Source organism: Gracilinanus agilis, chromosome 5 (genome assembly GCF_016433145.1).
Source record: "Gracilinanus agilis isolate LMUSP501 chromosome 5, AgileGrace, whole genome shotgun sequence".
NCBI classification, from domain to species: Eukaryota; Metazoa; Chordata; class Mammalia; order Didelphimorphia; family Didelphidae; genus Gracilinanus; species Gracilinanus agilis.
The window spans coordinates 92,958,325-92,980,784 of NC_058134.1; the positions used below are offsets into that span (position 1 = coordinate 92,958,325).

A 22,460-nucleotide genomic window follows, 5' to 3' on the forward strand; every position below is an offset into this window, starting at 1 on the left:
ATATATATATATATATATATATATATGTGTGTATATATATATATATTTTTTTTTTGTACTAGAAAACTATAGTTCACTAGAGAGAGCATGTTACAGTCTCTGAGTGCTTAATAGTTCTCGGGTTCACTCATCTGGCTGTCTTGCTCTTCCAAACACAGTAGGCTATGCAAAACAGATCTTAAAAAAATAGAATTTAGTGGCATGTGAATCCTGGCAGACTTCAATCCAAAGTATGATAATCAGTGAAAGGAGCTTTATACAGAGGTAAAAAATGGAGATCTGACCCTGTTCTCCAATTTTCTTGCAAAGAGGCTATCTTGTATGAATGTAAAATGAAGGTTTTAGGTCCCTCTCAGGGAATATGGCTTTCTAGTCTAGGATGGATTGAGTAGATTTATAGTTATGTGTTCTATGATCATATGAATGGAAACAATATATTTTCCTTAGCCTTCCTATGAAGAAAAAAAGGGTCATGATATGCATTACAAACCTATTTATGTCTTGAGTAGGCTTTTATTAGGTCTTGAATGTCAAGTCAAGAGTGAATCATTTTAGAAAAACTACCTGCCAATGACAGATATACTGATAAACTTATCAAGGAGCCAGACTTTGGTCCAATCATTCAGGAAATCAATTTATTGTCATGCTCAGGAAATCCAAGCACCTCCATTAGATTATAAGCTCTTTGAGGGCAGAAAGTGTCTTTTGACTCTCCTTGTATCCACAGTCTTACACATAGTAAGTACTTAATATTTTTTAACTGATTAATTTCCATTAGATTTGACACAAAGATCCCACTTCTAGGTATCCATATTCCATGAGGTTCAAAGAAAATAGAAAGGTCCTGTTCTGACTAAAATATTCATAGCAAAGGAATTAGAAACAAAATAGATATATTCATAGGAGTAATAACTAAACAACTTGTGGTAAATGAATGTAATGGAATATAACTACAGTAATAGATATATACAGTAACTACAATATACAGAATAACTACCATAATCTCGATATAGTAACAACACCAAAAAAAAATGCTGTGTAAATATAACAAACAAGCTTGGCCCCAGAGAAGAAATGAGAAAATTCCTATCCTACACCACTCTGCAGAAGGTGGTGGTGATGGTGAGGGTTCTATCTATGAGAATCATTGCATGGATAGGCAGAATTAGATGATAAGTTAAACAGTTCTGCTAAATGAGTTTCTTTCTTTCTTTCTTTTTTATAAGGAAGATTATTTCAGAAGGAGAAGAAATACATTTAAAAATAAGAATAATGTGAAAACAAAAGATATCAATTCAAAGTGACAGAAGCTACCCAAACAAGTTTCTGTCTTAGAATCCCCCATATTAATTTTGTTTTCTTTTTTTCCTCCAGGATTAATTACTTCTACATCAAAGGTCTTTTCCCAAGAATCCAAGACAAGGCATTTATTCTATCTCTTTCAATCAACAAGTGTTTATTAAGGTCCTACAGTACTGTGATGAGGATGGGGAAAACAGAGTAAACCAAGAGCCTGGATGTTATCTGCCACCCATCCTAGATAGGAGTGTGAGATATGCTCTTCGTAAAAGATTCTCAAAGTCTTAAGTCATAACCATTGCTTCCATATACATTTGTTGGTTGTTTGCTCTGTTTCCTCCAAGTCTCAAACTCTCGGAAGTTAGGGGTGCTGGCAATTAAGCCCCTAAGCTTTTGTGCAAGTTTACAGCTACTAAAGGGACTGTTTGGGAGCCAAGTTTTTTTTAAACCCTTAACTTCTGTGTATTGACTTATAGTTGGAAGAGTGGTAAGGGTAGGCAATGGGGGTCAAGTGACTTGCCCAGGGTCACATAGCTGGGAAGTGTCTGAGGCCAAATTTGAACTCTAGGCCTGGCTCTCAATCCACTGAGCTACCCAGCTGCCCAAGTTTTTCAAAATGAAGAATCTAAAACATGATAAGTAATAGCAGTTCCAATTTAAACCTCTTTCTGAAAGAATCCTGGGTTAGCATAAAGAGAGGCCATAGTAGAGAGCAGTGAAAGATGGTGACAAGCAAAAGGTCTTCATGCTGATTGGTTAGATCCATGAACAAAGAAAAGACAGATAGGTAACATGACAAAAGAGAAGGTGGAGGTCAGAGGCAGAAGGGAATGAAAATATGTTATCTTCTATTCCCTCAAGCAGCTTTATCTGTGTCATTCATAAACCTTATTTCACATTAAATGATGAGGCAAATTCACTAACTTGAAAGTTATAGGATCATAATTTTAGAGGTAGTAGGAATCCTGGAGACTATCTAAAGCAGAAGGTTTTATTCTGGCACTTGTGAACTTGTTTTTTGTTTTGTTTTAATATTATGATAACTGTAGTTCAATATAACTGGTTTCCTTTGTAATTCTCTGTATTTTGTTTTATGTATTTAATAGCATTATTCAATGAAAGAGTCCACATGCTTCATCAAAATTTCAAAAGTCTCACTGATACATTCCATGATTCTAGACAATAAGGCAGTTGAACATATTGCAATCGCAAATATCGTAGGAGGTTAGGAAGATGGCTTATTGATTCATTCAATATGAGGTTTACAAGAGATATGTGAAGATCACAGTAAGAGACTCAAAAGCATCATTTTACAAGGTGTCTGGCCTGTGCTTTTGTGGAACAACCTGGAGAAGCAGCAAGACCATTTGGAATTGGCTGCCACTGGGAAATCTGTGGCTTTTAGAAATTACTCTCTCACAAAAATCCAATGAATCCTTTCAGTGTTAATACTCCTATTTCCAACACCTGACCTCTCTCTTGATCTTTTCTACTCTGAGCCTAAAGTTGTAACTACATGAAATGAATGCACTTGGACCATATCATCACTAATCTTGTCAATACTGTTAAAAGATGTCCTCATCCAATTTCTTCAACTCCTCTACCTGAGTTGTAGAATACTGGGGAGCTTCATTTTAAAAAAAACCACACCAATGTCATCCAGTGTATATTTAGGCTGTGGAGTCTCAGATTGGACCCTCACGTCTGCTTTGCAGAACACTTATTGGCAAGTTATGATGTTCCTAGCTCCCACTGTCCCAAACCTTTTCCTCTCTTCTCAAGTGTCAACTATACAGTTATATGAGATAATCTCAACTCTGCCTTCACTGAGCAGATCTATATCATTCAATATGTCCTCCCCAAATTGCACTACTGCATACTTCAATACTTTTTCTATGAGCTCACACATTAATTATCCCTTATCTGTCATATTGATCTTAAATCCTTCTCTCTCCAAAGGATGCTTCCCCTTTCCATAAAAGCATCATCAGGACTCTTCTATCCTAAAAGTCAACTTGCCCTTGACCATTCTCTACTCTAAACCAGCTGACCTATCTCTCTTCCATTTAAATGATCAAGCTTCTTTAAATAGTGTGCACCTGATGTCTCCATTTCCCTACTGTGTTCTCATTCCTCAGTCCCTTGCAGTTTGGCTTCCAGCACCATCCTCTTTTCTGAAACCACTCTCTCACAAAGGTCATCTCTCATTTTCTAATGGAAAAATCCAATGAATCCTTTCAGTGCTGATACTCCTCTTTTCAACACTTGACCTCTTTCTTGAAATTTTCTACTTTTTAAGTTCTACAGTGCATAACTCTGTTGGGTCACTTAACTGCTCCTTTACAGAATCCTAGACTTTCCTCAGAACCCCTTCCTTTAGGTCAAGTACATAAAAATGATTGATCAGATTTTATCTCAAGATATTGACATTGGGGGTGGGTGGGCAGGAAAGGAGCATATTTACTCCCAGACAATGGACATCCTCATGATTCCCTTTGTAGTTATGGAAGTATGTGGTGAAAATGCTTCCAGCCACTATTCCTAGAGTTTACATGGCACATCTTCCTGGGGACATACTTTAGAAAGCCAGTTAGGATGAGCATCAGACTCTGTGTGGTATAGGCTGTTCTCTTTCAATGAGAATTTCCTTTGTACTAGTGTGTTCTCCCTCTGCTTCCTTTGCTTTAGGGAAAAGTACTGCTAGTTATAACTAGGACCTGAAACCTCACTAAAGCTTCTGTCCTTTAATCAAAGAAAGCAAGAAGGCCAGGTCTGTGGAAAATTACTTCCTTGTGGATAACTGAGAGTTGATAATAAAAAAAAAATATTTTCTAGAAGGTATTAGTTTCTCACTATTTCTTGGTAAAATGATCACAAGTGCTTACTAACACTAGTGACTTAAGGAGAGAATACAATTACATTAGTCTAATTTTATATGTCACAGGTCCTTGGCAAGAAAACTGTAGTAATCACATGATAAAATTATATAATATGTATTACATATTATATAATAAAATTCTCAAGTTGTGAGCAAACTCAAAAGCTTATCTTGTCCAATCATACCTTAATTAAATCTTCTAATACAAAAACCCTGGCAAACTGATATCTAGAGACAAAATGTCATGAGCATCTATCTGTTATCTCCTTTTGTTTTTGTTGTTAAATTGCTTTTTTGTTTGTTTGTTTGTTTGTCATTGTTTGCTTGAATTGTCATGACCAATTCTTCTTGACTCCATTTGGAGTTTTCTAGGGAAAGAACTTAGAATACTTTGACATTTTCTCTTCCAGCTCATAGTTTAGATGGGGAAACTGAGAAAAGTTGAATTAAGTGACTTGCCCAGGGATACAAAGCTAGTTAAGTGTCTGATGCTGAATTTTTAACTCAAGTCCTCTTGACTCCAGGCCCTATACTCTATCCACTGGGCCACCCATCCTCTCTCTCTCTCTCTCTCTCTCTCTCTCTCTCTCTCTCTCTCTGGTAGCGCCAATTCTCAAGAAGCTTTTCCTTTTGTTTAACTGAAATCTGTTCCTCTATAGATTCTTAGAGCAATAATTCTTACGGTTTTCCCATTTTATTTCCTCAGTTCTAAAACATCTCCCATTTGCCTGGATTTGAAGATAATAAAAGTAAATATAACAACTTGGGCCTATAACCTATTGCAATGTGGATACCTATGTGTATGGGGCTGTGATGTGTGCTTGGAGGCAGAGAGGAGAAATGACTAATTTCAGCAATGCTTATGGTAAATATTTTCATGAAATAACTTGTTAGAAAAAAGGACAAATGTGAGCTAGAAGATAATATATCTAGGTGTGGCTATACCTTAATAACTGACAAACCCAAAGAGTATTGTTTAATGGATCAAGGGAAGAGTTATCTAATGAAGTGCTACAAGGCTAAGTCCATATCATTACTTTGCACAATTTTATCAATTTCTTGAAGACGTAGGATGAAGTTAAGATATGAAAAAGACAGAAAATTAAAAGGAATATTTGGTAACCTAAAAGTATTGGAATCCAAAAGAATTTCATCAGGTAGGATGGTGGTCTGGGTATAATAAAATGAACTTGAAGAGTAATACATGTCAAATTCTGTACTTGCATTAAAAACATCAACTGCCCAATACAGGATTATAAAGACATAGCTAAAAGACAGTACTGATAAAAGAGGGCTAGTGTTTAGTTGATTAAAACTGGAATAAAGCAACAATACCTTATAGGAGCCAAAATCTGATTTAATTTTAGGTGTCAGAAATTAAAATAAAGGAGGGAATGAATCCACTAAATCTATTCTAGTCAGATCATACCTAGAACACTGAATGTAATTCAGGGTACCATATCTTATGAAAGAAGATGATAAACTGGAGTGCATCCAAAGGAGAGTGACCAGTATAGTGATATACTTGAAGTCATGTGATATAGAAAACAAAAGAAAATTCAGGATGCTAAGTGCAAATTCAAATATAATTTTCTCACTTGACCTTCTTTTAAAAAATATGGCTAATATGGACATTTTTTGCATGATTTCACACGAAAAACTGAATCATATTTCTTGCCTTCTCAGTTTGTGGTGGAAGGTTTCAGAAGGGAGGGAGAGAATTTGGAGTTCTAAATTTTAAAAGATGTTGAAGATAAATAATATATATTTTATGTGTATTTTAAATACAAGAAAGAAAAATATTATATACTTATACAAAGAGATACCCCAGATTGATAAACTTAAGTTGGTAAAAAACAAGCAAGCCGCGAATGAAGGTAAAAACTGCATGTCTTTTAAAAAATAAACAAATAAAGCTCAAGCTTGGAAAAAAATTTAATCAGCCTCTTTACTCAATCCCAAGAGTTTTTATACCAGTCCATCTGTTTTTTTCAAAATAACAAAAGGGAGGAAGAGAAAGCAAATGTGGAAATCAACTTGCTTTGAGCCCTATGCACTGACTCCAATTTATTTTGCTAAAACATACACTTTCCCAGTTTCCATTTTGCAGCTGATATTTTTCTACATTCAAAAGAACCAATTTTCTTCAATTTTACAGTCTTTCCAGTGCCACATCTCAGAAATTCAAAGCTTTCTTCTCCAACAAGTGCCTGCCATAATGGAAATGCATGTAAACAAATGGAAACAGTCTAGGGATTCTGGTGCCCTTCATGAAAAAAATACCAACTTTTAGCTCACCATCCACACAAAGGTGGAATGGGATGTTAGGGACAATGAGGAGAGAGCTCCAGCCACTAACTACTGAGGCCCTGCCCTCCCTGCTCAAGACCAAGAGCCAACATGATCAGGCTCCTGTGAGTTGCTTCCTTAATCAAGCTATAAGCCTGCCAGGATCCTACAGAGAGATAGGTCAAGGAAAGGTGGGAGCACAGATGAGCATTAAGTCTGTCCTAAGGGGATCACTAGGATACTCATTTTAGTTTTCTCCATTAAAACGCAAATCTGCAAAAACATATATGTTTACTGAGACTTGTTTCCATAGATGAATAAATTGCTCTTTCTCAAAGGAGCAAATAAGGGGAAAGAAACTTAAAATCTGCTTAATTATTGAGTTCTTCTCTTGTCTATTCAAAATAACTTCTTCCCATTCTTAGCTACTAATGACTCTAATATGAGAACTGTTTCCATGAAAATTAGAATCTGATGAGAAAAATTCTCCAATGAAAATGACTTAATTTACCCTGTCAATATTAGGCAATTTCCAATCAAAGGAACCTGGCTAAATTCCAGTCTTCATGTAAAAAATCTGCTTTTAAAAAAGTGATGGAGCATATCTGTAATGAGGCATCGGGCACCAGATTACTTTAGGAGGGACAAATTGGTTCAGGTCATAAACAGAGCATACCAAAGGTACTATATTGAGAATCTTGAGTTGTCCTTGTACTTCAAGCCTGGGCAAGATAGGAAGACCTACCATTTTTATAAAGCTTTACATCCTGGGGGAGGAGATAAAGGTAGGAAGAAGGTATAGTTCTTCCCTCACCTTTTTGGGCTCTGTCATACTATGTGATCTTTGACCCATTCTTTTTTATTTTCTAAATGATTCATTTTTCCATTTCTGTTAAATATGGCTTATTCTGTTTTCATCTACCTATGGCTACATTGCCATATAAGGTCAGTTCATTAACAAAAATTCAAGCATGAGCAAGATGATCACCTCCAAATCTTTATCTGACTTTTCAATTGAATTTCAAATATTTTTTTTACTAAATGCCTGGGTGAGTATTTCCATTTGAGTTTTCCACCATCACTTCAACTTCAAAATTAAAAAAAAAAACAACCTTAAAATCATAATTCCCCATTGTATTTCAATATTTCAAAGATACTACCATTTTCCTAGTAATTCAGGATTGAAATTTCCAAGTTATCTTTGATGCATTCCTATTCACAAACCCCTATATTATGTCAGTCATAAATCTTATCAATTGTTACTTCAAAACATGTCTCCATTATTTTCTTTCTTTCTCTTTATTAAATTAGGTAAGACCTTCATTACTTACTCTTAGCTCAAAAACCTCACTGATCTCCCTCCCCCAGTCTCTTTCACTCCAATATAACTGACACATAACTAGTAGATTAATTTTTTTTTAAACACTGTCCTCTGACCATCCTGCTAAATGATTTTTCAGTGATATAGAAATACATCAAAAGTGACAGGGGATTTAATGGGGATATGGGAGGGTTGGATCTAAAAAGGGAAAACAATACTGGAAATAGTCACAAGCAAATTAAACATCCTGATTCAGAAAGGAAGAGTAGGAGGGAAAAAAGAAAAGAATTAGAATATAAATGTGGAGATCCTCACAATTGCAGAATTGCTGAACATAAAAAATACGGTTGTATTGTGACAAAAGAAGTGATTTCAGAGAAATGGGTTATATGCACCAATAGAGTGATTTGGGCAGAAATTTGAGAACAATTTATACATGATCTTATTATTTTTTAAATCCTTTGAAAAACTTAAGAGCTCTTATCAAAGAAAAGATCATCCATGTGTCCAGAAGACTTATGCTAAAGCATCTTATAAACTTGAAAAAGAAGTGATATACTCTGGGTGCAAAGATACATTTATTTTTGGCCATGGCTGCTGGGTGGATTTGTTTTGCCTGACTATGTTTATTTGTTAATAGGAATTTTTGTTTGTTTTTAATTGGGGGGGTGAAAGTGTGTGAAAGGGAGAGGGGGTTAGCAATTATGTTATAAGAAGAAAATTAAAAAGAGTCAATGGAATATTTGTAAATGCACAGAAGTTCAGAATTAAGCACAGACAAGAAGAAGAGAGTGAAAGTAGAGGCTAAATTTGTCATATATTAAAAAAAAGTAGTATAGAGATTCATTGTTTCATATAAAATTCTCTTTTTACAATCTACTTGTCATATAGAAACGCTTATTTTGAGAAGTGTTTGTTTTGTTCAGAATAAAAAAAAACATCTAGCCCAATTTAAAGGCTGGTTCTTAATATTCCCAGATGCAATTTCTAAAATTCTTATTCCAATTAGTAGTCATCAGCATGCAGATTAAGTCAAAGACACTGTATCAAACATACAAAGAAATCACATGAGATCATGATTGTGGATCAAGACCATAGCCCAATTCTTAGGTGACCATGCATCTTCACCAGAAAAGAGCCTGGTATACTTCTTGGGTATGGTGGTGCCTGTTCATTTACTTTACTTCTATCAAACAGCATGACTCAGCATTTTAAACCAAAATACAAAGCTGAATCACATAGACATTGAGACGCAGTAGAATTTTAAAGGTCTTTGTACAAAACCTCATCAAAAAAAGAAGACATAAATAATTTAAGCTCAGAGTATTAAAATGGACAAATGACTCTTACAGATCAGAATATATCCTACAGATAAATAAATAAAATGAATTAGTTCTGTGTTATTACATATTCAATTTGAGACTATTTTCTATAATTTTAGTAGCTAGTGTGCACTAAGGGTAGAAAGTCTCTCACTGGGGAATTACATCAACTTTCTCCATCTCCTGGACCTTTTCCCTATATTTCTTGAACTGAGGGAATCAGAAATGCTACAAAGATTTGAAAGCAATAAAAAGCTGGAATTTCAAAATATCTTCATGAGGACAAAGCCCAAAGCCTAGTCAGGAAGGCAATCTTTTTTTGAGTAGCATTTTTTCTATTGCCTCAGAACAAGGTGAATTATCAATAAGAGTTATCAAGATAGGAAAGAACCATAAATTCTCCCTTTTGGCTCTGCCACCAACTATTTGTTTGACCTTAGCCATCCACATTAACAGCAGCAGCAACATCAGCAGTAGTGGAAACATCACTCTCCAATAATTTAAATTTAAATAATGCCCCTGGAATACTTTCCTCATAACACAATAAAATAGGTAGCACAAGTATTAGTATTTCCCATTTCAGAGATGGTAAGCTAAGGCTCAAAAATGCTGAAGGAATTGATGACAGCTAATCAGGTAGTGCCTTAAAACCACTCTAGGACTTAGTTTCAACTTAACTTAATTCAACAAACAATAATCTACAGACCAGGTGAAAGGAACACAAAGTCAAAAATAAAACAATTTTTGCCCTTATATTCTACTGGGAAATAGAACATGTATTCAAGTAAGTAAATATTAGAAACTTGAGAAGGAAGAGAACAATAACAAGTAGGAGAATCTGAAAGGTTCATCTCTAAAAGGAAGGGTAGGGAAAAATAATTTCTAAAGTCACTTAAAGCTCTAAAGCACCTGTTAGTCCTACAATTCAATGGCATGTCTATCCTGTCTCAATGACTAACAATATCTTGACCTATGGCAAAGAAACTGAGAGAAAATACATTATATCATTTATTTAAATCACCAACTTAAGGGGGCAGCTGGGTAGCTCAGTGGATTGAGAGCCAGGAGGTCCTAGGTTCAAATCTGGCCTCAGACACTTCCCAGCTGTGTGACCCTGGGCAAGTCACTTGACCCCCATTGCCTACCCTTACCAATCTTCCACCTATAAGTCAATACACAGAAGTTAAGGGTTTAAAATAAAAAAAAATGTCTCTAAATCACCAACTTAACCTGCAAAGGTGAGTATAATCCCACAGGGAATCAAATATAAATCTTTAATGGAGTAGAGAATTTTGAAGAGTTTCTGATGGAAAAAAAAGGACCTGGATAGGAACTCTGAAATACAAACATGAATGATAAGATCAACCTTGAAAGGGAAATTCATTGAGCAATTGGGAGGGATTTTATGGTGATTTGGTTCTAACTTTCTAATACAAGTAGAAGAAAGTTATTCTCTTCAAAGGGTAATGAGGTGAAACTATAGTCACCCAATTCATTACTAGAAAGCCAGAGGGACTGGCTTTCTAGAAATGAACTCCTGGGTGACTGCATGTGTGCCCACAGAGAGGGTTCTGTGTGCCCTTTTTGGCACATGTGCTATAGTTTTACCATCAAGGGTAAAAAGAAAAGGAAATAGAACTTGATATTTCTTATATTTGGGATGTGGAAGAAGATCCACCCATTCTCACTCCAAATTAAAAACAGAAAAACAATCCCTAACAAATAAGAATAGCTAGATAAAACATACAACGGCCATGGCAAAATAAAGAAATAAAGTTATTTTCTGCATTCATACAAATGGGAGGAGTGATTGATTGGAAAATGAATATCAGGTAAAATTCACTTTTATTTGAAATAGAGAAAAGAGAATTGAACACACATACATATATACACAGCTTTATATAGATGTAAGTCAAACTCAAAAGGAAAACAAGTAGAGATAAGCAGGTATTGGATTAAAAGAGGAAATAAGGAGAGGGAAAAAGCACAAGGAAAATAAATTTCTTAGAAAAAGCACAAGGAAAATAAATTAATCAGAGAGGAATTAAAAGAGTGAATAAAGAAAATTACTGGAATCATTGTGTGTGTCCAGTAATTGGGGAATGTCAAAACAAATTTTGGTATGTAAAAGAATATTATTGCATCTAAAGAAATGATGAAAGAGATTTCAGAGAAACTGTAATATGAACTGAGGCAGAATGAGAATCAGAAGAGTAACACATAATGATTATAACACTACAAAGAAAAACAACCCCAAAAGGCTTAGAAACTCTGATTAAAGCAATGACCAATTATGTCTCTATTGGACTTATGATGAAGCATATAACCCACCCTTTGTTAGATAAGTGATGGGCTTGAGATATTAGGTTCAAGACAGAAAGAGAAATATGATTTTGGATATGATTTCTGTATATATTTATTATAGTTAACTGTGTTGATTTGTTATAAGAATTTTTACCCATATATTTTAAATGCAGAGCTAGCAATAATAGTTAAGTAAAAAACACAGAGAGTCATTAGAAAATTTTTATTTAAGGCACAGGAAAGAGCAGAAGGAACTTCAGAAGGAAGCAGAGACAAAAAAATATTTTGAAAACGACATGGGGAAATAATATAAAATATATAATGTATATGCTTTTTTACAAAAGCAAGGAGTATGAAATGTAGATTGTTTTATATACAAGCCTCTTTTTCTGTTATATATTTATGGAAATATTCATTTTTTAATATTTGACTTCAGAAGAGAATAGTAAAATAAATAGCATAATTTCTAAATGTTAAACCAAATCTATGAAATGTATTTTAAAGTTATTTTATAAAAGGAGAAGAGAAAGAACAAGAGGAGGAGGATTAGGCCTAATAAGAAGAAAAACAAAACAAAGAAAACTGTCCTCAGGTTCTTTTCGACATTTTTAGAGTTCTAATTATTCTTTGCAATGCCACATTTTGTTTGTATTATCTTGTCAAAGATACAGTAAAATATTTCTAAAAGGTTTTTTAAACAGATGAAACTTCTGTGAAACTATGGGTGCCGTTCATGATTGCTGTTTTACTATATTGGCATAAGTCAAGGAAGGTTTTATATAATCAACTAGGTAGGCAGTATCAGCTCTGCCCTAGGCACAGCTAACTTTGAGGTACTGGTATGTTTATTACCTTTATTATTAATTTAGGAAAGTTTAAAAGTTGGTTAAGGTCTTGTTTGGGGATGGTTTCCACTGAATATTGAACACATTTCTGAACCATCACCTACCACTGTTTATAGGTATATGAACATGAAAGAAATTTCTTTAACTATTAGCAAAAAAATGATATAATTAGAAATGTATTAATCAGATGTCTTCTCCATATCTTAAATATCATATCTATAAATATATTTTTAAAATTAATTAGAAATGAATTTTTGTTGACATTGTTTTCTGAATTATTTATACTATTTTAGAATAGATAATTAAAAGCTATTAATGTATATTAATGCAAGATATTTAGACATATTGCGTATATTTATATTATTTTATTTACCATGTATCAAAATTCAAACATATATATCAATATTCTGGGTAGAACACATTTACATATATATCATGTGCATATATTTCAGCTTTTCATTCACTGTATAATCAGTAAGTGAGTAAGAACAAAGTATTAGTTTCAATATCTCTAATGTGGTGGTGATGATGAAAGGATATGGAGATTTTTTTAATCCGATTTTTTGGCTCTCAGTTACTTATATATGTATATGGAGATGTAGCTGTGACATAGATGCCATTTGGCTAAAAGTGTGTTTGGGCAAGACTCATTAACTCTTTAGGTCTAAAAGAAGAGCTGTGGGCAAACATGATTTCTAAGGGCTTTTCTAATACTAGACTATGAGAATGAAGAAAGCTATCTATAACCTTCACTCATATTTCTGCTGTCAACTTTTTCAAAACATAACTAAATTTGTTTTAAATAATAAAATTATATAATTCAGCAAATAAAGCATAATGAAATTATAGCCTCATCACAGAAAAAAAACTATTGCCCATAGTTGCACAGGTATAACATTGACCAATAAAAGACATTTTTAAATAAATTTAACCATATTCAACATAGATCATACAAACTCCATGTAACATAAGTCTTTCCAATTCTAAAGACCTCCCAAGAGAATCTCAAGCTATACAGGATAAAGTACATGCCGTCTCTGTCATCCTATTTACTATTTGAGAAGTCCCAGTGATGTCAGTCAGCCTGAAGAAAATGAGCTTGTTTCCCAATATTTTTATTCAATTACATAAAGCAATCATTTTATCTGCCTGAGTAATAATCTGCTGAACATTTAATNCATACAAACTCCATGTAACATAAGTCTTTCCGATTCTAAAGACCTCCCAAGAGAATCTCAAGCTATACAGGATAAAGTACATACCGTCTCTGTCATCCTATTTACTATTTGAGAAGTCCCAGTGATGTCAGTCAGCCTGAAGAAAATGAGCTTGTTTCCCAATATTTTTATTCAATTACATAAAGCAATCATTTTATCTGCCTGAGTAATAATCTGCTGAACATCTAATATAAAATATAAAAATAAAAATATACATATATAATAAATATATAAAATATATAAATGTATAATATATTATATATATTATATAAAAAATAAAAAAATAAAATATAAGAAAGCTTGGGTAGAACAACGACTTGTCCCAAGACTACTACTTTCTGATACCTATTGAATGGAGGAAGAAGAAGAAGAGGAAGATTTTCTGGCCTTGGAGTCAGGGCTATAGTCTGATCTTTACCACAAGGAAATAATTTAAGTTCTTTAAGGCACAAGAAAACATCAAATGTGGCTAATGCAATACCTACCTTACAGGGTTACTGTAAGGATCAAGTGAGATAAATCATAGAAGGAGCTTTAAGAATCTTAAATGTCAACTACTGATCATCATTTTTTTTGTCTTCTTTATTTTACTTTATCAGATTAAACCCAAGTGAAGAAAAGGGAATTTTAGTATGCCTTGGCAACTTGATTCTAGTCATCTTAACAGTATTCCAGAGCCTCACTTCTTATCACCTTATGCTATTTTTAAAACTTATTTTGTCATCTTTATGCATAGAGTGAGGGCAAAAAGAGGTACAGAATATGGGACAAAGAACATGTGGCTTGTGAGGAAAGAAGGAAGGAAAGAAAAGCCCAGCTCTGTTTTCTGCAGTATAACTGTTGCTTAGCAACATTTCACCTCTCTGCCCCCAAAATAAAGTAATGTCTCAGTGAGGCGACACATTGCACAAATAAAATCAGAAGATTCATTTTTTATAAAGTTAATACAGTGTCAGTGCGCCATGATGCAACAACACACATAAAAACACAAAGCTATGAGATTTACAGATTCCCATCTGATAACAGGATGATTAACACAGAAAGAGCTCGGTAGCTCCAGTTCTACAGCCAAAAGTAGGAGAGAATTTTAAGTTAAAAGTAAGAAAAAATAATAAGTAGGAGGAAGCTAAAGGAGCAAGTATATATATGTAATCAGGGGGTTCTAATGTATACACAGGACTCACCACTTATCCATTTAGCCTCTGGATCATGAATTTTGAAGTCTGGACTGAATAGATCTTCAACTGTTACCTTTCTCTTTTGTGACAAGCTGTTATCTTCAGCTGGAAAAAAAAGAAGCCATCATTTTTAAAAATTCAATATTTCAATTTGATGCAAGTTAAAAATGTATTAATGGCTTACTATGTGGAAGAAACTTAGCTAGGTCTAGAGAGAGATATCTCTTATGATAAAATATACTGTTTTCCCTAAAAGACCTTGTAATCTAGAGAGGACAAATATACAGGAGTCTAACCATATAACTGCAATATTTCAAGGATTTGTGAATTTTGCCATTATCACTTCTTTTACTACAGTGGTTTGCAGAACCCTTTGTGTACTAAAGGACTATTATTACTGCCATATTATTTGAAAAATGCATTACTCTGTGGCTCGCCTGGTGATGTATCCTATATATCAAAATAAACTGGAATAGAATGCTCAGATAGGTGGGAGACGAGTCAAGAAGGAACAGTGTCACAAAACTGAGACGAGATCAAAGAATAATGGGCAGTCAATAGTCTTAAAAATTGCAAAACGTAATTAAAATTCACAGGGATGGTAGTATATGAGTAATTTCCCTCTATTTGTCAGGAAGTGATGGGACCAGTTGCCAAGATCTTAGTTTTTTTGTTTTTGTTTTGTTTTTGGTTATTGTTATTAAGCTTCAAGACATCATCTACACTCCCCTTTTTATCCTCATTGAGAGGTTAAATTTTTCTTCACTTTCTACATTCAGAGTTGCATTGTTTTTATATCTGAGATTCTTGATATTTATTCCAGCAACCTTAATTCTAGATTTTGATGCCTCCACCCTGGCATTTTTTATGATGTACTCTACATATAAGTTAAATAAATAAAGTTACAATATATAGCCATATTTTACTTCTTTTCTAATCTTAAATCAATAAGTTCTTCCATGTTTGGTTCTAACTTTGCTTATCACCCTGAATACAGGTTCCTCAGGAGACAAGTAAGAAGATCTGGTACTCCCATATCTTTGCGGACTTGTCACAATTTTGCTGGAATCCTAGCAACAAAGGTGTTAGTATGGTCAATGAACCTGAAGTGAATGTTTTTTTCTGGAGCTCCTTTGCTTTCTCCATTAATCTTACAAGTGTTGACAATTTGGTTTCTCTGCCTTTTCAAAAACCAGTTTATTCTGGTAATTCTTGTTTCACATACTGCTGAAGCCTAGCTTGTAGAATCTTAAATATAATCTTGAAAGTGTGAGAAATGAGAACAATTGTTTAGAAAGGTAAGAATTCTTTGGCACTACCCTTCTTTAGGATTGGGAGGCAATTGGTTTTTCCCAATTCAATGGCCACTATTGAGATTTTCAGATTTCCTGGCATAATAAGTATAGCAAATTAACAGAATAATTTTTGAGGATTTTTCAGTAGCATGCCTGGAATTTCATCAATTCCACTACTGTTATGGTTAGTAATGCTTTTTAAGGCACATTTAACTTTATTCTCTCTGATATTTGGCTCTAGATCAGTAATCACACCTTCTTGGTTATTAGTTTTGTTAAGATTTTTCTTTGTTAATTCTTATGTACATATTCTTGTTACTTTTTAAACTCTTCTGCATCTGTTAAATCCCTATCATTTTTGTCTTTTATCATGCCCATTTTTATATGAAATATTCCCTTGGTATTTCTAATTTTCTTGGAGATGGTTTATATTTCCCATTCTATTCTTTGCATTGATCATTTAAGAAAACCTTTTCTCTACTTTCTATTCTCTGAAATTCTGCATTTACTTGGTATATCTTTCCTTTTTTCCTTTCACTTTTGCTTTCATTTTTTTTCTCAACTATTCATTTCCTCACTGAATTAATATTTAAAAGTATTTCAGCTTTGAAACCCATTTCTTGAAGGTACTGTCTTGGGGTATAAGGTCTCTCTTACAGATCTTCTCTTCATAACAAATATGACAGTCAATCTGCACCTTAAAGGGACAAAGTACTAACAAAAGCTATCTGACCCTATAAGTATAAGATAAATGAATGGAACATGTGTGGATAGAAGATTATATCACATTTACTTCAGGTAGCCAATAATGAGTTTGAGGAAATTAATGTCATTCTATTTGTCATTTACAAAGACATTTTACAGAAGAAAAAAAAATATACATATATATATTTTCAGGTACATTTCAGAATCAATGACAAAAACAAAAGGCTAAATTTTCTGCTAATCCATATATATGGATTAGCAGAAAAAAATATATATCCTTATCTATCTCTATCAAATTTGGAAATATAAATTTTCAACCCATGACTCAAAGAAGTCATAGTCTCACTACTAAATAGATGAGGTGGTCTTGTCTTAAATTCTGAGAGGGAAACATCTTTCATTATTATATTGCCAATTAGTGGACTAAATCAATAGTCTTACTTATCTTTTTATCTTATTAGTATCTATCCTCATTCATTTGCACTTAATATAAGTTTGTTGATTAATGAAGTATTTTTTTTCCTAATGGAAAGCACTTCTGTTCTGGGTACTGTAAAAACAAATAAAAGGTAGCATGGATTATTGCATAAAGCAGTAAATTTAGATTCAAAAAAACTGGGGTCACCTACCTAAGGTACTAACTGAGCAAGTCATTTAACATCGCCCAGTTTCAGTTTCCTCATTTATAAAATGGGAATGATAATAGAATCTGTCTCATTGGGTTACTATGAGCATTCATATGAGATAATGTATTCCAGATCTGCTGATCTGAAAGTAATATACTGTCAGCTGTTTATTTTTTAAAATGAAAACACCATGTTTGTTGAATTAATGTTTAATGAACAATCACTGCTTTCTCGAACTTTTAATTATCAACAATACTGACAAAGACAAAGGCCAAGATGCAGTTTAGCAAATTGCATATGTCTGATTGTTAGTAGTCTACAAATAAAAATGCTTTTCTTTTCTTTGGACCAGATCTTTTAATAGCATCATAGACAGAGTTGCTCTTATTTGTATTTCTCTTCTTATTAATGATTTAGAACATTTTCATATATTAATACTCATATATTAATATTAAATGTAATTGATTATTGTTAAAAGTTTCTTAATAGTCCACTTTTCTGAGGATATGCCTTTGAGTGTTTCCTGACCTCCAGAACCTCCTTTATACAGGGAAGCTTTTCTAGGTCCCATTTGTGAGAGACAATGTCCTTGAATATGCTCCCCCACTAATATTAATTTAAATGGATAGTTTCCTAAAAGAAAAGAAGAATGGGGTAAACATAGAGTAAATAGTCCCTAATATTGATAATACTTACTTGAAAGAATGCATATCATTTGTGATATTTGTTATAGTTTTTTCTTACTCTGTTCCTAGTTTGATCTTCTTGCTATACCATAAGCATGAATGTTGATACTAAGGATGATTTCCTTTTCAGAGAAAACCATATTTGGCTGTACAAACTGTGCATTTCATGCCAAGTAATAATTAGATGACTTTTAATAAAGACATTGGAAGAATGCCAACTTTCAAAGTTTTATGGAATGTCAACCAACCCTTGGGATTTTAGTTCATGGGATTGAGAAGTCAACTAATTATGTACAGTCATATTTTCTTGATGTCAATTATTCAGGCAGAGCATCTAATAGTATTTGGTCACTTATGTTCTTTTACTTTCCTTCTTCCTATAAAAATTCTGTTTTCTTCAAAGCCCACTAGATTAGTATTCCAGTTGCCCTTTGGGCTTTTCTAACTCAAACTATAAGAAAAATCAAGCAACTTGGGTCCAGTCTAGGAAGCACCAAAATATTTCATTAAACTGAGGCAAGAATATCCTACAAAACACTAAAACAAGTACAAGGCTTTTTTAAATGTACTTTTCACTTTCTCTTTAAAATAGTCCCCTTCATACCTGATTCTATTCTATTCACTGTCATGTTTTAACATTAAACTCATAGAAGATACAAAGCTATGTGATGTATTATAGGTATATAAGCCTTCAAAGCTAGTTTATAAGCCACACAAGTTAAGTGGCCCCTTATTTTGTACTCCTTCCCCATTTCTAAATCAATTGCTCAATGAAATGATGTGGCCCAAATTTATAATCAATTTTATTTATCAGACATATAAATTGAAACGATTAGACACAGAGGGACCATAGAGATTGAAAGGCAGTATTACTGTGGAAAAAAACACTGACTTTGGGAGGTTCCAGGTTAAGATGGTGGCAGAGTAAAAAGCAGCTCTTAACCTCCCCTGCCCAAAACATACAGGACTCCTCAAGGGGCACAAAAACAAGTCCAGACAAACGGAAGGACCCCAGAACAGGGTGCAGCATGGAAGGTATGTGGAATTGGGGCATTTCCATGCTATAAATGGGTGAAACAGCTCTCACTAAATTGCGGGCTGAGCAACCACTCCCCCACCCCCTCCACACACACCACCTATGACGCCAAAGCCAGCTAAAAAGAAATAGAGCAAGTTTGGGGCACCCATTGAGTCATTGGCAGCTCCAGGGCCTGTTCCTGAGAGCAGCAAGATTTAGGACCCCAAAAAGCTAAAGAACGCACACGCACTCTGAGGGAGGACACAGAGCACAGGAGCGGGTGGAGGTGCAGGTGGAGGCAGACACAGCCGCGAGCTAAGGCTCTGAAACCCTGAGTGGGGAACAAGTGAAGACGGGTATACAACTGTGGAAGCAGCGCCCTGAGACTTGTAAAGGAACCTCTGGCAGAGGACCAAGCAAGGGGGTCCACCAGGGGGCTTGACCTTGAGAAAAACCAGACCTCAGACCTCAGGACCCAAAAGACCGCAGACAGACGCTGAATGCTAGGATAAAGGTGAGAAGATGCTGGGATAACAATGGCAACCCAGAATCAGGAAGTTCAGAAGAGAAAGATTAACAACAAGAAAAAGAAATCTTTAACACTCGACAACTTTTACAAAGAGAAAATCCAGACAATTGAGCAAAAAGAGGAGGAGAACAAACAAGCATCCGGACCCTCCCAAAATAATGAAAACTGGTCACAAGCTCTTGAAGATTTCAAAACTGAGATGATGAGAAAGTTGGAAAAGATTTGGTTAGAGAAATGGGTAATAGCTCAAAAGGAAATCAGGCAAGAAAATAACAGTTTAAAAGGCAGAATTTTGCAATTGGAAAGTGAGGCTCAGAAATCAAATGAACTGATAAGCAAATTGAACACCAGGAATGACCAGATTGAAAAGGAAAACCAGTCCCTAAAGGCTAGAATTGAGCAATTAGAAGCTAATGATCTCTCAAGACAACAAGAACAAATAAAACAAAGTCAAAAGACTGAAAAAATAGAAGGAAACATGAAATATCTCAATGAGAAAGTGACAGAGCAAGAAAACCAGTCTAGAAGAGACAATTTGAGAATCATTGGTCTTCCAGAAAAACCAGAAATTAATAGAAATCTGGACTCCATACTAAAAGAAATTATTCAGCAAAATCGCCCTGAAGTCCTACAACAAGAGGGCAATATAGACATTGAAAGGATCCATAAATCACCCTCGACACTTGACCCAGAAAAGACAACGCCCAGGAATATAATAGCCAAATTGAAGAACTTCCAAGTAAAAGAAAAAAATCTTACAGGAAGCCAGAAAGAGACAATTCAAATATCAAGGAGCACCAATTAGGATCACACAGGATCTGGCAGCCTCCACGCTAAAAGACCGCAAGGCTTGGAATATGTTATTCAGAAAGGCAAGAGAGCTGGGCCTGCAACCACGGATCAACTACCCACCAAAATTGACTATATATTTCCAGGGGAAAAGTATGGGCATTCAACAAAATTGAAGAATTCCAAGTATTTGCACAGAAAAGACCAGGGCTAAATGTAAAGTTTGATATCAAACCACAAAAATCAAGAGAAACATGAAAAGGTAAATAAGAAACAGAGGGGAAAGAAAGAAAACTCATAATTTTTAAATTTGCCTTTTTAAGGGCCTCAGTAAGATCTAATTATCTGTATTCCTATATGGAGAAATGCTATGTATAATTCTCTGTAGTGAACTCTATTCACTATTATAGTAATCAGAAGAATAATTCACAGGGAGAGGGTGGAATACTAAATGGTCTAAGATGACATGGGGAGTAGGAAAGAAGGGGGTGAATAGTAGGGGACACCAAGAGAAACTTGAGTGAATAAGAAAAATAGGATATTCTATTACACACAAAGAGGGCATGGGAAGGAGAGGGGACAAATACTATTATAAGAAGGAGAGGAAGAGAGTATTAAGAGGTAATATTTAATCCTTACTCTCAGTGTAATCAACCTGGAGAGGGAAGAGTAGCTATACTATCCATTGGGATATAAAACTCTTATCTAACCCTACTGAGAAAGTCAGAAGGGATAAACCAAGGGGAGAAGGGGAGTGGGGAGGTCAAAAAAGGGAGGGGAGAAGAAGGGGGAGGGAATTCATTAGGGCTTTAAAAACAAAAATAGGGGAATAATAAGGGAGGGGGTAAAAAGGGAAGTTAATCAAGGGAGGGGATGAGGGATAGTAGCTTAATAGTAAACCACTGGTTTAAAAGGAAATAGTTTAAGAAGAAGGGGTAGGAATAGGGGAGGATACGAAAATGTCAGCAAATGCACAACTTATAATTATAACTCTGAATGTGAATGGAATGAACTTGCTCATAAAACGGAAGCAAATAGCAGAGTGGATTAGAAACCAAAATCCTACCATATGTTGTCTACAAGAAATACATATGAGGCGGATGGACATACACAAGCATAAGGTTCAGGGCTTGAACAAAACCTTTTGGGCGTCAAATGAGAAAAAGAAGGCAGGAGTGGCTATTATGATTTCTGACAAAGCCAAAGTAAAAATATATATGATTAAAAAAAGACAGGGAAGGTCATTACATCCTGATTAAATGCAGTATAAACAATGAGGAAATAACACTGCTCAATATGTATGCACCAAGTGGCATAGCATCCAAATTCATAAAGGAGAAACTGGAAGAGCTCAAGAAGGAAATTGATAGTAAAACCATAATAGTGGGAGATCTAAATATTCCTCTTTCAGATCTAGATAAATGAAACCAAAAAACTAAATAAGAAAGAGGTAAGAGAGGTGAATGAAGTCATAGAATAATTAGATTTTTTTAAACTTTTTTTTTAAAATTTTAAACCCTTAACTTCTGTGTATTGACTTATAGGTGGAAGATTGGTAAGGGTAGGCAATGGGGGTCAAGTGACTTGCCCAGGGTCACACAGCTGGGAAGTGTCTGAGGCCGGATTTGAACCTAGGACCTCCTGTCTCTAGACCTGGCTCTCAATACACTGAGCTACCCAGCTGCCCCCGAAGAATTAGATTTAATTGATATGTGGAGAGAAAAATAAATAGGGACAAAAAGGAATACACCTTCTTTTCAGCTCTACATGGTACATTCACAAAGATTGACCATGCTATAGGGCATAGAATCATTGCAAACAAATGCAAAAGAGCAGAAATAATAAATGTAACCTTCTCAGATCATAATGCAACAAAAATAATAATTAGTAAGGGCAACTGGACAGGAAATCAAAATCTAATTGGAAATTAAACAATATGATTCTCCAAAAGCAATTAGTCAAAGAAGAAATCATAGAAACAACCAACAATTTTATTGAAGAGAATGACAATGATGAGACATCCTACCAAACTCTGTGGGATGCAGACAAGGCAGTACTCAGGGGAAAATTCATATCCTTGAGTGCATATATTAACAAATTAAGGAGGGCAGAGATTAATGAATTGGGCATGCAACTCAAAAATTAGAAAGCGAGCAAAT

General features: G+C 34.5%; 1 protein-coding gene across 1 annotated transcript in view; it reads right to left on the reverse strand.

Annotated features, from left to right (window-relative positions):
• DPP6 (dipeptidyl peptidase like 6) overlaps window positions 1-22,460 on the reverse strand; it is a 993,205-nt gene that overhangs the window by 501,118 nt on the left and 469,627 nt on the right. The window contains exon 3 of the mRNA XM_044677974.1: window positions 14,660-14,758. Coding sequence (XP_044533909.1) covers window positions 14,660-14,758 — 99 coding nt within the window. The remainder of the gene's footprint in view (window positions 1-14,659; window positions 14,759-22,460) is intronic.